We start from the raw sequence: 15,788 nt of genomic DNA, 5'->3' as shown, positions 1-15,788 counted from the left end.
CCTGATTTATCTGTAAAACTGAGAGGCAGGTCCTGGGCCACTGGGACTCCAGGTGCCATTTGCACGACTACTCCTCCAACTCTGGGAACTTGCCTATTCACTGAGCAGTGGCTCAGTTCCACAGAATGGTCCTTCTTCCTTTTTGCCTCTATGGTGCCTGGGCCAGCTGTTCCTCCATCATTAGACTTCTGGTACAGCACCTCATCCCTTACGAATCATCTTTTTTCTCTAGACAATGAGTTCTACACAGGACTCCGCACCTGCCCCACCTTGTCCCTTGTTTGCTGACTTTGTGAGAGGTACAGATGTATACCCACGGGTGAATAGAGGCCTCTTAGTTAGCATCACAAATCCAGAGGCACCTGGACTCTGCAGGGAACACACGAGCTGCAGCTGACTAGAGATATGTGTCCTGGATATAGGGTAGAGCCACCCTGAGCTCTGCAAGCTATCACAGTCGAGGAATGCAAGTTGGTAGGGCCTCATTTTTGACATCTGGAGTTTTAAATGGATGGTTTTGATTTTTAAATTCTTTTTGGAACTAATCCCCAAACATTTTTTTTAATTTTATTATTCATATGTGCATACAAGTCTTGGGTCATTTCTCCCCCCTGCCCCCACCCCCTCCCTTATCACCCACTCCGCCCCCTCCCTCTCCCCCCCACCCCCTCAATATCCAGCAGAAACTATTTTGCCCTTATTTCTAATTTTGTTGTAGAGAGAATATAAGCCATAATAGGAAGGAACAAGGGTTTTTGCTGGTTGAGAAAAGGATAGCTATACAGGGCATTGACTCACATTGATTTCCTGTGCGTGAGTGTTACCTTCTAGGTTAATTCTTTTTGATCTAACCTTTTCTCTAGGTCCTGGTCCCCTTTTCCTATTGGCCTCAGTTACTTTTAAGGTATCTGCTTTAGTTTCTCTGCATTAAGGGAAACAAATGCTAGCTAGTTTTTTTAGGTGTCTTACCTATCCTCACCCCTCCCTTGTGTGCTCTCGCTTTTATCATGTGCTCAAAGTCCAATCCCATTGTTGTGTTTGCCCTTGATCTAATGTCCACATATGAGGGAGAACATACGATTTTTGGTCTTTTGGGCCAGGCTAACCTCACTCAGAATGATGTTCTCCAATTCCATCCATTTACCAGGGAATGATAACATTTCGTTTTTCTTCATGGCTGCATAAAATTCCATTGTGTATAGATACCACATTTTCTTAATCCATTCATCAGTGGTGGGGCATCTTGGCTATTTCCATAACTTGGCTATTGTGAATAGTGCTGCAATAAACATAAACATGGGTGTGCAGGTGCCTCTGGAGTAACCTGTGTCACAGTCTTTTGGGTATATCCCCAAGAATAATCCCCAAACATTTTTAAGCAACATGCAGGCCGGCCTCATATTATCATGGGGTTTGATGGGTGACTTACCATGCAGGTGATGTTCTTGTTCTTTCTGTACGCTCATGTTACCATTATCATCTCATCTCACGGGTTAGGACATGGATGCAGGGCAGAGTAAGCCACTGGTGCCATCATGATTTAATATATGGTGTTTGAATGCTAGCAGCTTGGATGGATCACCAACAAGTAACCCCTAGGATTTGTCTACTTTCCATGTACGACTCTGAGTCCCTGGAGGGCATGGCTACAGCTTATACCAACAGCTGTTTCAATGAGCATTTTCTGTGTGCTTGGTGTCCAAGCCTCCCAACAACCCTATAAGTCCATATTAATATCTTTTTTATTATTCATTTATTCACTTGTGAGTACATCGTTTGGGTCATTTCTCCCCCCTGACTCCTGTACCTACCCTTTCTCTCCCTCCCCTCCTCGCTTCCAGCAGAGCCTGTTCTGCCCTTTTCTCCAATTTTGTTGAGGAGAAGACATAAGCATAATAAGGAAGACAAAGTGTTTTTGCTAGTTGAGTTAAGGATAGCTATACAGAGAGATTCCTAGCATTGCTTCCATGTACAAATGTGTTACAACCCAAGTTGACTCATCTCTAACTGATCTTTACACTGGTTCCTGATCCCCTTCTTGTGTTGACCTCTGTTGCTTTAAGGTTTCTGTATTAGCTCCTCTGGAGTGTGGCCATCAAACGCTTTCATGTTTTGGGTTTACTACCTATTCCCACATATTAATATCTTTACATTAGGGTTCAGGTAGCTCAGGAAAGAGTGATTTTTCCCAAGGTTTCTTAGCCTTCCTGTGAAAGACAATGACCAGCACTCCTTCCACAAAGTCTGGTGCTTCTCTGAGTCCATGGGTTAGCTTATGGCCAGGTTCAACAGGGCTATTGCAGCTGGTGGATGAGTTTCTGGGGCTTGGTTTCCAGGACTGCTGGACAGGATTCTGGGGCAGCCTCCTGTTGTGGGGTGCAGGCCAGGGTGGCAATGATGGGTCTGGGTCTGAGCAGCCCCTTGGAGAGGCTCACTGGGCTCGGTCCCGTTGGCTCCTCTGCGGTGAGAGGCACTGCCAGATTCCCCTGCAGACCATCTCACTGCGCAGGGCATAGTTGATGGCATTGATTGTGGGCACCATTTTAGCAATGAGGGCAGGTACCTGTTGTGGCAGAAAGTCCAAGAAATAACCTTCAAAGCCTTTGCTCCTCTCTCTGGTCCCACCTGATCACTCCATCCTCTACCCCTGAAGCAGCCAATCACTTGTCACTGCCTTGATTTTGCAGGCTCTGAGCCTTCCCTAACTAGAAGACATATATGGCTCATGGAGCCCCATAGAAACACATCTCCATCCAGACTCCACTGGGTGCTGATTTCAGCTCCTCGTCACAGAGTAAGCATATTTGCCCTCTGGCTGGCTGTACCTATCATCATAGTTCATGTGGCCCAGAGGAGGAGGGGAGACAAATTCTGTATGCATTATCTCTTTTCAAAGGAAGACAGAAAGAGAAGGCAGAAAGTCAGAAAGGAGGCCAGAAAACCAGAGGAGAGATGTGGTAGGACAGAGAGATGCAAAGATGGAGAGGGTACTGAAAGTGTCTGTACCATCTGCAGTTTGGGGGAGATGGAGCTCACATCCGCAATGGTTGCATACAGATACAGGAGAGCATAGGGGCCCCAGCCCAGCAGCAGCGTCCTGGCTGGCAGAGTGGTGTTTACCTGGGGAGAAACAGGCATTGGAAGCATAAGTTTGCTTCAGTGGCTGTAGCCCTGTGTAGGCAGGGAAATCAGGCCTGCAGTCAACAGCTCTGAACAGCACAAGGAGGTCTTCAGGAAGGGGCTGAGCCAGCAGAAGATCTTGGAACCTGATGAGCCTCTGTTCCTTGGAAGCCTATGTGACCCTAAGCTCAGTTGCCTTATTCATAAAATAGACTGATAATACTTGATCGGAAGCAGGGGCTGTGGGAGGAATCCTGATCTCTGTGATTGTGAGTACAAGGATTTCCAGGCAGAGCTGCCCTTAGACTTCAGGCCCAGAACAAGCTCACCATCAGTAGCTACAGACACCTGATGACATCAGCCTCTGGGCTCAAAAGATTTTCACAGTATTAGATACAACCATGGAGCAGTGGGCTGCTGGGAGAGTAGGTAATGCTAAAGTACTATCTGGAGCCACAAGGGGACACATGACTGTGATCTGATTCAGGAAAGATTTGCCATGTTCTCAGATACTAAAATTTTGATGCCAATTATCATTGCCTGTTTTCTCATTGGCATCAACTAACAAAGGAGGGCTTTAAATTGGAAGATAGCACATTTTCTTCAATGTTGGGTTTTAAAAATATGTTGACCAGGAGATTGTTTTCTCTTGAGTTGACCGTCCTTCTGGAGAAAAGTATGCTTAATATTGATGGAGAGCAAGCTGGAGAGAAACTGAGGCAGGGGGAGAAACTGCACCTCAGTGAGAGACTGTCATCTCCAGAAACCACTCAGCTTGCACTGAGGTCCCTGGGACCGTGCTTGATAACCACTATTGATTCCAATGGAACTGATGGTTTATAGTCAGCAGGGAAAATAGTAAAACATGGTGCAGCCTTGTCTTCTGGCTGATTCAATCTCCAATAATAAATATGGTGACTTTGCATTTGCAGACAAGGGTTGGGGTGAGAGAGTGGAGGACAGCCTGGAAAGCAGTGTCCATGCCTGAAGCTGGTAGACAATTAGGACCCTGGTCCCAAAGCAGCCCTTGTCCTCCTTCCATGACTTCAGAAGAAATGGGTCTCCAGCTAAAATCAATTTGTAAAGTCCTTTACCAATTCTCAGGTGAAGTGACAGATTTAGTGTCTTAATAAAAACACACTTGAGCACTACCATGGTAGAGTCCCAGACTTGGGTTTGGATCCATCTCTGCTATTACCAGATGTGTGGATTTTGGTGAATTGCTTAGCTAACTTCTCTCTGCTCCATCCAATCTGTGACACAGGGCTAATAAAACTTTCCTTCCTCAGAGAGTAGTCACATAGATGACATGAAAATGCACATAAAGTGATATTAATATATATATATTTTTTTGCATTACTGGGGCTTGAACTCAGGGCCTACATCTTGAGCCACTCCACCAGCCCTTTTTGTGTTAGGTATTTTTGAGATAGGGTCTCAAATTATTTGCCTGGGGTGGCTTCAAACTGTGATCCTCCTGATCTGTGCCTCCTGAGTAGCTAGGATTGCAGGCGTGAGCCGCTGGTGCTCGGCTATGTTTTTCTTTTTTAAAGAAATCTTTGCTGCTTGTTATGACTTATTTGCTAAATTGTTCAGGCAACAGAGTTAAAAGTGGCAAGGGAATATTAATGCAGAAATTTGGAAATGACCAGGAGGGCTTATTTTGAAGCCTTGTTTTTCTTGGACAAAGGTGCTTACAGGTGTGATTTTATGCTGTGGATAATAGCCTGTGACTGTGATTAAATTAATCATCACAAAGCAATTTAAAGGAGAATTTAAAGGGCCAGAAATCCTTAGGAAGATTTGAATGTAATAGCATGGACGGTGTCCTTCAGGCAGGCCTGGTTCTCACGTCCTGGTTCTCACCCCCAGGTGGCAAACTAAGCAAGGGGATGGTGGTTTCCAGTGCAAAAATAGCTCTGTGCAGGCTATTTTTTTTTCTCTTGATCATTACAAACGGATCAAAACAGAAAACCCTGATTGACATATGTAACATCATGCATGTTTCTTGAAGCCCCTGAGAAGGACTGAGAGATTTCTGCCCTGGGAGCTAGGTTCTTACCTGGAGATGTCCACTCCGTGCGAATTTCTGCTCCATGAGCCGATAGGAAATGAGTGTGATGAATAGGGGTACGAGGAAGTTGAAAAAGGCCATGGCGAAGAGGAAACTGATGAAGTTTCTACAGACAAGGGGGTAGAGGGGCAAGGGTCAGCCTTGGGGGTAGTCAGCTGCCTTCACAGGACCACCAGCCTCTGTGCTAGACAATCAGAAGTAGGGAGTTGTTTCCATTAGACAAGCACACAGAGTATGGTGGCTCCTGGTTCCAGTTGACCTCTCTTCATCAGTAAGGAACTATGCGATCCTCCCAGAACTTGCCTTCAGGAGTCTGGTGGAAGAGGCTTCTTCAAGTTCAAGTGCTTAGCCCTGCTGGGATATTTTAGTTTGGGAAATGTGTTCACCAATTGGTGGAGATGTCAGTGCACCAAGAGAAAGAAATATTCAAAGGGTGTTCTAGGCACAGGGACTTGAAAAGCACCTATGGACAACAAAGAGATTGGATACTGTGTCTCTGAAGAAATCATTGAAGGGATCACCAAAGAGCCTGGGGTCTCAGGTCAATGTCATGGGTAGCTGGTATGGCTAACTGGGAATAGGTGGGAGTTGCAGGAAGGCAGATTCCAACTTCATGAAAGGAAGACCATCCAAGTGACACCTTAGAGCTGCTGACTAAGAAGGGGTGGGAGGAGGGGCTGCCAGAAGGATTAAACCCTAGTTGGAGAGTGTTCTGGAGGACATTTGAGCAGATCCAGGTTCTCAAGTTGGTTTCACCTGGGAAGTGTACTATCAAGGGAAGATGCTTCATGAGTCAACATCACAGGTAAAATAGTTAAACGCAATGTGGTTCCAGTAGAAACAAGAGGAGGGTTGGAGGTTATGTGACCACACCCAAAGGTAATTTCTAGAGGGTTTTCTAAGCCCTGGTTTCCTCAAAACCACATGGATGGGGCAGTACTAGAACATAGGTTCCGTGATAGTGGGGCTGTCATGCATTCCATTCTATCTCTCATGATAGATGCTCAGGGAATTTCTAGAAGTGATTTCCATGCCAGGGAGACTCCTCCCAATGCAAAGCCCTTAACATTCTTTGAATCTGTTGAACTAAGTGCATGGATCCTTTCAGAAATCTATAAAGTCAAAGCCAGGAAAGCTCACTGTGCTGAAGATAGACAAGGGGTGGTGGGACTCCATGACTGTTATGACCAATATATACCAATGACTCACTGTTGATGCTCCTTCTTGAGCTCAACTCGGGATCCTGATTTGTCTGACATTCCCATTACTTGGAATGGGACTTCCCTAGTCCCACTTTCAATCTTCAAGTGGACATCATGACTAAGGAGTTGAGACTGTCTAGCAAAAAGTAATATTTCCCCATTTGGGTTTTCAGTTGGAACATCCTTGTCCCAGAGGCTTAAAGCCAAGATTCCCATAGAGGATCTCAAAGCTGATCCTCTCACCTCACCTGTCACCCCTGGAGTAGTCCAGGGTGCAGCATGTCCCCAGAGGCTCATAGTCATAGTGTCCCCAGCCCAACAGAGGTAGGGCTGCCCAGAAGACAGATGACAGCCACACAAAAAGCACCAGGGAAATGGCTGTGTTCCATGCCAGTTGGCTGCCTGCATAAAAAGAGGAAGAGGAGATTGTGAGGAGAAGAAGTCTTGACCAAGTTTAAAAGAATAGATCTCATGGCTGCAGAGTGTCCCTAAATCCCAGTTCTGATTCTTAATAACTTGATGCCTCAAGCAAGTTAGTGTTTCTCTGAGCCTTTGTTTTCTCCCCCACAATAGGCGTGATACTCCTTTCCTCAAAGGATCATTATGATGAACAGAAGAGGTCTTTTAGCAGATCATCTTCTTCAGAGAACAGACAGGAAGAGGGAATGGCAAGTAGATATGTTTCCTAAAACCAAGATTAGGGATGACATGGGCAGCAGTTCAGGTGAGATGATGGAAGAGGGAGATGGAAGTCTGGATTATCTTCAGATGCAGGCAGTCTCTGCTTCGAGGGTCCTCTCTGAGACTTTTTGACTACAGCCCTGGTGCTTCATATCAGTGCCATTGACAGAGGCCAGTCCAACATCTTTGGATGTGGTCCAGCATCATTGATCAGGTGCCCTCCTGTCACCTCCACCCAGATCCCCTCTCTGCTGCAGATCATTCCCCCTTCCCTTCGTGGGAAGTTCCTCCTGGACCTGGCTTCAGAATGCCTGGCTTAAGTGCCCTTATCTGTTATTTGTTGTGTGGCTTTGTAGACAAGGTTCCAGGACAGAGGATAGGCCTCCAGAGGGGTTTGATCAGCAGAGAAGAGCAAGTCTACAACCTTCCTCATCAACATTTTGCTTCTATGGATATGGCCTCAGATGATTTACTTGGATGTGCCCCCTCCCTGCTAAAGACTGGATATTTGTGTTTCCCCAAATTCATGTGCTGAAGGTGAAGACTTTGAGAATTAATTAGTCATGATCGTGGAGCCCATTGGTGAGGTTATTGTCCTTATAAGAAGGGACACAAGAGAGAGGATCTTGCTCTCTTCCATGTGAAGATGCAAGGTGACCACCTGCAAACTCAGAAGAGGGACCTCACCTGAAGCTAATCATGCTGGTACCCTGACCTTGGACTTGTGAGAAGTAATTTACTATTGTTTAAGCCATCTGTTCTGTGGGTGCCCAACTGTGGCCACAATAATTAATACCCACCTTGGCCCATGTGTTGCAACAAAAAAGTGGTATGTCCAAGGAACCCAGTAACAGAGCAGATGAGCTCAGCCCTCTGTCCTCCTTCCCTGTCTTTACAACAGGAAGGATTGTAAGCTAAAACCTGAAACCTGAGAACAGGAATTAACTGCTCTGCATTGAGGCAGAGAAGACTGTTGCTATCTGAAGCGTGCGTGCGTGCGTGCGTGCGTGTGTGTGTGTGTGTGTGTGTGAGACAAAGAGAGAGAGAGAGAGAGAGAGAGAGAGCTCTTTGGGGTACTGGCACAAAAACAGACATGAAGACCAGTGGAATGGAATAGAGGACCCTATATGAATCCACACAGCTATGGTCACCTTATATTTGACAAAGGCTTCAAAATCATATGATGGAGAAAAGACAGCCTCTTCAATAAATGTTAAAAGTGGTTATCTGCTTGCAAAAAACTGAAACTAGAGCCATTTTTTATCACCCGGCACTAGTATCAACTCAAAATGGATCGAGGACCTTAATATCAGACCCAAAACTCTGAAGTTAGTACAGGAAAGAGCAGGAAACACTCTGGAAGTAATAGGTATAGGCAAGGACTTCCTCAATAGAACCCAAGTAGCTCAGCAACTAAGAGAAAAGATGGACAAATGGGACTACATAAAATTAAAAAGCTTCTGCACAACAAAAGAAATGGTCTCTAAACTGAAGAGACCACCCATAGAGTGGGAGAAAATATTTGCCAGCTATACATCAGACACAGGACTGATAACCAGAATATACAGGGGACTTAAGAAACTAAACTCTCCCCAAATCAATGAACCAATAAAGAAATGGGCAACTGAACTAAACAGAACTTTCTCAAAAGAAGAAATTCAAATGGCCAAAAAATATATGAAAAAATGCTCACCATCTCTGGCCATAAAGGAAATGTAAATCAAAACAATGCTAAGATTCCACCTCACCCCTGTTAGAATAGCTATCATTAAAAACATCACCAACAACAGGTGTTGGTGAGGATGCAGGGAAAAAGGAACCCTCGTGTACACTGCTGGTGGGAATGCAAGCTAGTGCAACCTCTCTGAAAAACAATAAGGAGGCTTCTTAAAAATCTAAATGTAGATCTGCCATATGATCCAGCAATCTCACTCCTGGGGATATACCCAAAGGAATGCGACTCAGGTTACTCCAGAGGCACCTGCACACCCATGTTTATTGCAGCACTATTCACAATACCCAAGTTATGGAAACAGCCAAGATGCCCCAATACTGACAAGTGGATTAAGAAAATGTGGTATTTATACACAATGGAGTTTTACTCAGCCATGAAGAAGAATGAACTCTTATCATTTGCAAGTAAGTGGATGGAACTGGAGAACATCATTCTGAGTGAGGTTAGCCAGGCTCAGAAGACCAAAAATCATATGTTCCCCGTCATATGCAGACTTTAGATCTAGGGCAAAAGTAGCAATGTTGTTGGACTTGGGTCACACGTTAAGGGGAGCACACATATGGGAGGAATGGGGATAGGTAGGAAACCCAAAACTTGAAAGTGTTTGATGTCCCCATTGCAGAGAAGCTAATACAATAACCTTAAAACGAGAGAGGTCAATATGGGGAGGTAGTGAAGAGGTCAGGTAGAGATGAATCAGTTCAGGTTGTAACACACTTCTGCATGGAAGCAATGCTAGGAATCTCTCTGTATAGCTATCCTTATCTCAACTAGCAAAACCACTGTGTCTTTCTTATTATTGCTTATGTCTACTCTTAAACAACATTGGAGAAAAGGGCAGACAGGTTCTGCCCAGAAACGAGGTGGGTGGAAGTAAGAGGGAGGGGGCGGGGGGCAGGGAGGAGAAATGACCCAAACAATGTATGTACATATGAATATATGAATTAAAAAAAAGGGAGCTTTGGAAGCAGTGGCTGGGATGGAAGTGAAGGGAGAGGCCCCTCAAAGCAATGTGGGCTGGAGAGGCTAACCTATCTCCAGTCCCTGAAAATGATAAGAACAAAGGGAGTTTTCTGGCATGGAGAGAGGCATGTATTAGGAGAGACCCACAGGTTGGTGACTTGGTCACTGTTCCTGTGTCTGTGGCAAGGGCATATCTACAGATTCCACAGAGGCCATGCCCAGGGCTTAGGCTGGGCTGTTGACCCCACGACAGCCTGCTGTGTCAGGCAAATCCACAGCTCAGGACTTAGGGCCCAGTTGGCAAAGGGAGAAACTGCCCCTGGAGGCATCTGGGCCATATTCAATCCCATCTTTGCCTCTACTCTTGTGTGACTTTGGCAAGCTGCTTAACTTCTCCGAGACTTTGTCACTTAGGCAGCTTGCAGCGAGGGTCAAGAGAGGCCTGGCTCTTCAAAGCATACATATATATATATCTCTGGGGGTGAATATGTTTTGTAAAATAATATGTATTAAAATGATAAAATATTAAACTTTTGATTTCACAGTTTAGAATAAGATTAAAATTGTTTTTTAAATTTTTTAAAGTGAGTAACTGGTTAGAAAAAATAACAAGTAAAATCAGAGGAGGTCGCACACTGATATGGCTAATTATGATGCCATCATTTGACAGCAGCTTGGGAAATCCAGCCCTGGACAAGTCTTCATGGTGCTCTGCAAAGGCAGAGGTCCCAGAGAAGAGTGAGGTGGCATGGTACAGCTACACACACACACACGCACACACACACAAGTGCACATATATACAGACACACACATACATGCACACACATGCACACACACACATATACATACATGCACACACACACATGCACACTTTCTTTTTCTACCTCCACCTGTCCTCCCCCAAAAGCACCTATGACTACGAGGACATTTGCTGTATCCATGATCTTATTTGATTTTCAAAATAAAATTGTGAGGCTGGTTTTTAAAATCATCTTGCAGAGAAGATCCAAGGTTCAGAGAGGACCCCAACTTGCCTGAGGCTGCAAGTCCAACATGTGCCTCGTAGGCTCTCCTACCCACCCTCATTTCCTGAACAGAATGCACTCCCACACACTCCCCTGTGGGAAACGCTGAGCACTTAGTCATGACTACCACAGCCTGCCTTTATCCTTCCCATTCTCAGAGATGCCTTTCTGCCTGGGGGCCCAGGACATACGTGTGCAACAGTGGTGATAGCGTCCCCAGGCGATAGCTGCAGTGCCGCAGATGCTGGACAATGCCGTGGCAAAGCCCTGGAAGCCATGAGCCTGGCAGCCCTCCGAGCCATATGGCCAGCGCCTGTGGGAGACACTGGGCACAAGTGACCCCTCCATCCTTCCCGCCTCCCACACCTGCCCAGCAGCAGTTTGGAAGGTTCCTGAGTGTTAGTCCCACAAAGAGGGCTTTGTAATCTGTGTTTTCCAGTGAGGGAGCTGGCACCTTAGAGATTAAGTCACTGGGATGAAGGGGTGGAGCCTGAAGCAAGTCCTCAGGCTCTGAGACTTATAGCATTGGAACTGGAACAAAAGGTCCTTGCTCAATCAGATGCCTCTCTCAGCCTTTATTCTACAGGTGAGGAAACAGGCCCAGAGAGAAAAGGTACTGAGTCACTATCACACAGCAAATGAAGGCAAAGTCAGAGGATAGCCATGGATCTCTCAATCTTCATTCCCATGGGCCAAACAAAGGAAGAAGGATAAAGGGTCAGTTCACTGTGGGAGGAAGAATCTCACTGCTTCAGACCCCAGAGAGTCTTCACACCCAGGTGGACTCAACCTCCATTCCTAGTGCCCCAAACCAGAAGGGAAATGTTCAGTCTAAGAAAACAGTCTAACAAATGCCTTCTGAGGCTGCGTGGGAAGACCCTGGTTTGCACATAAGGAAGTATTAGACTCCAGTCAAAATCCTGTTTGCTTTCACAAACACTTTTTAGGGCTTCCTAGATAGCATTATTTAGAGTTATTTGCAAATAATTAAATCAGTGTTTTCAACTACCCATATGCATTAGGTAATTGTGCAGAAGCAGCCTGGATTTGGAAATGATGAAGCCAGGATTCAAGCCTAGGCTACCTGGTTACAGGGCTCACACTCTTAATTCCCACAATCTGCCATCTCTGGTATTGTTTGAGCAACCCCTGTGTTCCAGAAATCAGTTGTTGTTCTTTGGGGATAATATAGAATTTAGGTTTAGCCTAGTTCAGCATGCCCACCCTCTGCCCTTGGGTCAGTTTTCTATAGGTAGAAAGAAAGTATTGGCCTGGTTGCCAGGACCCCAGGATCAGGCCTCATGCAGGGCCCCAGAGCCTGTGGACCAGGGAGTGAGCTGGTACCGGAGGAGGCTGGATATGGCTGTGACGAGAGCATTGAGGCTAATTCCACTGTCTGCCAGGGCCAAGCTCAGAACCAGCAGGTGGCTGGGAGTCCGTAGCTCCGGGGTCTTGAAGAAAGACAAGATGGTCAGGCCATTGAGGCTGAGACCTGAGAGAGCTGAAAGGAAGGTGGAGGCTGGCATCAGGGCTTGTCACCTGGGTTCTGAACTAGTGGGTAGAGCCCTCTTCATGCTCAGCAACACTTTCAGCAATATACTGAGGTGGGCTGGCCCTCAGGTACTGTACCCCATGATGCATGACCAACCCTCTACCAACTCAGTCCAATGGGAAAACAGATGAGGAAGACTGTACAGTGTAACATGGTTCACATTGTAATGCTCACAATCACTGACAAACACTGAGCAAGTATCAGTTACCAGGGACTGATAAGCACTTGACATGGATCATCTCATTCAGTCGTCTCTTGGACCCTCTCCTCCCCATATGCAGTTGGGAAACCAGGGCTCAGAGAGGCAAGCTAACATGCCCTAAGTGCACAGTTAGTAAGTGATGGAGCTAGGGCTCCAACTCAGGTTTTTCAGATTCCAAAATGCTTTCTCCAAGGGCTGTGGAGCAATATCTAGGAGAGCCCTGGAGAGGAAAAGCCAAGTTAGAGTTGGGTGCTGCCTAGGACATCAGGAAGGAAGGTAAACTTGAAGGAGGTTTTTTCTCTAGCCACAGAGACTTGATCTTGAATTTCAGCTTGGACCCTTACTTGCTGCCCCTTAAACTTTCTGAACCTCCATCAAAAGAGAGAAACAAGGAAGGATAATACCTTTAAAACTCTGAGAATGTTAACATGGAGGACAGTGCATGGGAGAATATTGTAGAAAAAAGGGAACAGAATGTGCAAAGACATAAAGTGGTAAAATTTCACAGCATTTTGGAGGACCTGAAGGGATGCTAGATTGTAGAGTTCCAAGAAAAGGCAGAAGGGGACTGGGACTACCAGACAATGGTGACTAGTGTGTTTGGGACCAGTCAAGTGGCAGTCAATCTCTCTCCATCATCAGTTCTTATTAGTTGAGAAAATGTGCTAATTACTTCTCTGGATCTGCTTTGAACAGGGCCTGTATTCCTCATCAGCCTAGCTCAAGGTTTGACATGGTCTCTAGCTCACTGAACAGCTCAGGGATTCTGAGGTGAGGCAGGCATTTCATAGACTAAGGTAGCACCTCAGGAAAATGTCTAGGGTTGTGGAAGTAGACACAGAGGAAGTAACAGTGGGGTTAGAGTAGATGGGAAAAAATGAACTGAAATTCCCTGGATGTCTCTTAAGGCTAAAATTTTATACTGATGATCCCATTTAACCACCACAACCATTCATTTGAAATGTCAAGGCTCTGAGGGTTGGAGAACAGAAGTGACTTGGTTCTAACCACATACAGAGGAGATGGCAGAACTGTCTTGCTTCCAGAGCCCTCTGGGGGCCTGCTGTTATATGGGATATGGGATTCTTAGCAGAATTTCCAGGAAGTGGATTACATTTCTTCTGGCTGAAGGGAGAAGAAAAGACTTAATCTTGGTTCTTGGTCATCTCCTGGGAAATTTCCCTCTTTCTAGATCTCTGCTTTCCTGATCCCTGCATGGCTTCTTTCTCTTGGCTCTGGGGCTGTCATAAGAAGATTCCCTGGGTCTAGGCACAGAGGAGAGACAGTCAAGACAACATGATACTCCAGCTGGGATGGGGAACCTCTCCTTGCCAGCTCCATAGCTGTGGCCTGGGTTCTGAGAACCCACTGGGCCCCTGCTCACCCACTGTCCTGCCTGGCTCACCTTCTACCAGCAGCACTGTTCCCACAGCCAGCACCTCCAGCTCTCCGAAGCCAGTTGGCAGGGTCCAGAATGCTGCCATCTTCAGCCTTCCTTCCTGCCAGTGGCCCAGCTCTTTTCTGACTCCCTAAAGGCAGTCTCCTCCCTTTTAAAGGGTTATTCCACATGCCTGGCACATGCAGGCTAGCATTGTGCTAGACCTTGAACTTTTTCTTTCTGCTTTCCCCCTGTAAATCATCCTCTTGGCCCAAGCAGAAGGAAACCATTCACCAGTTGGACAGTGCAGCCTTTGTGAAGCCAGAATAGTCTTGTCTCATTCATTTCAGACCCACTAGGCAGGATTAAGGTCTGGGGATCCAAATGGTGAGTGGCTGAGAGCTGAATTTTAAGAGTTGCATAACCAAGGAGGGGAGTGGAAGGAGGGATTTAAGCTGCAGCTGTTCCTGAGAACTGGATAGGAGCCAAGTCCTTCTATGTGCACAGTTGCTGACAAGCTGAGTGCTCTGTGTGTGTGTGTGTGTGTGTGTGTGTGTGTGTGTGTGCATGCCATAGGAAGAACCTTGACTGAGAGTCTGTTTCTGAATATGATATTATGTGCTCCTGATTGGGACCATTAGGGTCTTCTCAATTTCCTCCTTTCAACATAAGCATCTTTTGTCTGTGGTGTGTCTTAAGTTCTGGTTAGAATATATCATGGACACAGGCTTCAGGGTTGCACTTCCTGCTTCCTACAGTACCTTTGTGCTATATGGGAGCATTAGAAATCTTCCAGGACATGGACTTGGAACAAACAAGCTGGTGTCTTCTTGCATGTGGTCCCATGACCCACTCACTAAGAGCTTCAGCTTCTACAAATGAGGTCTTAGTGCAAGTCATGCACTGGCTCATGGTGAAATCTACACCAGGAAACACTGATGTATGCAACTTAACTCATTTCCAGATGAAGAAACAGCCTCAGGATGCTAGTAGCAATATGGCTAGTGTCCATTGAGGTCAGACATTGTGCTAAGGGATCTTCTGATGAGTCCTAAAAGGACTCCAGATGAGTAAACTGGACCTAAAAGCAGTTGAGAATCAGATTGAGGTCCCACAGTGATGGGTGGGTGGAGCTGGAACACCCTGCCTCCCATCCTGCAGGTTCAGACACTTCTTTTATTCAGAACTGGGTATCAAACCCAAAGTCTGTTCATGCTAGGTGAATGCTCTACCATTCCAAATGGGCTCTATCCCCAGCTCTCCAGACACTTGTCATTGGCATCCTCTGACTCCCTCTGCCCAAACAATCTATTTTGAGAATAACCTTTTTCTAGGTCCTTCTTATGAGTCCTCATTTATATCTGAAACTGTTCACCCTTCAGGGCCAAGATTATGATCACATCCTCCAGAGCCTTCTCTGCCTTTTCCTGGTTTCTATCTTGCTCATTAATACCTATGTCTATCTATTTTCTGTGCCTGCAAGATTGCAAGAGACTTCATAAGACAAAGCTGAGAATAAAAGGGTAGGCAAAAGACAAAAGAAAGGCATTTCAGACAGAAGGAAAAGAAGCCCTGATGTAGCAACAGGCAAGGCTGGTCTTTTGGTTTGACTGGATTGGAAGAGAAGGAGTTACAGAGTCACCATCTCCTACAAGGCAATATTGTCAAAATAGTCCTGGCACAGAACTAGATACCGTGTTTGTGTGCACAGTTCTTCAGGCAGATGGTCAGACCTCAGTGATCTAGGCCTGCTTAGGCCTCTGGGCATAAAGGACTAGGGAACCTTCTGGAAAAGTCAAAGGACCCAGGCAAATCATGCTAGACCAGACAGTAAAACCTTGGCGTCAAGTATGATG

The 15,788-nt window shown here is 45.9% G+C and overlaps 1 protein-coding gene across 3 annotated transcripts; it reads right to left on the bottom strand.

The window, feature by feature from the left end:
- Window positions 1-1,804: 1,804 nt before the first annotated feature.
- On the bottom strand, window positions 1,805-14,060 carry Rgr (retinal G protein coupled receptor). 3 transcript variants are annotated; one of them, XM_020185049.2, is made up of 7 exons: window positions 13,960-14,059; window positions 12,145-12,301; window positions 10,992-11,113; window positions 6,645-6,798; window positions 5,183-5,300; window positions 3,007-3,120; window positions 1,805-2,563 (listed from the first exon to the last, which is right to left on the bottom strand). In XM_020185049.2, exons 1-7 carry the CDS (start codon window positions 14,036-14,038, stop codon window positions 2,432-2,434), a joined length of 876 nt encoding a protein of 291 aa, XP_020040638.1. In that variant the 5' UTR covers window positions 14,039-14,059; the 3' UTR covers window positions 1,805-2,431. The 3 variants fall into 3 exon arrangements, with proteins under 3 accessions (XP_020040638.1, XP_020040639.1, XP_073934020.1); XM_020185050.2 differs by lacking the exon at window positions 3,007-3,120; XM_074077919.1 differs by lacking the exons at window positions 10,992-11,113; window positions 12,145-12,301 and having other exon boundaries at window positions 13,960-14,060.
- Between the last annotated feature and the right edge of the window lie 1,728 nt (window positions 14,061-15,788).

Source organism: Castor canadensis, chromosome 7 (genome assembly GCF_047511655.1).
Source record: "Castor canadensis chromosome 7, mCasCan1.hap1v2, whole genome shotgun sequence".
Classification (NCBI taxonomy): Eukaryota; Metazoa; Chordata; class Mammalia; order Rodentia; family Castoridae; genus Castor; species Castor canadensis.
The sequence above is the reverse complement of the archived record's forward strand: the minus strand, read 5'-3'. Positions and strand labels throughout refer to the sequence as shown.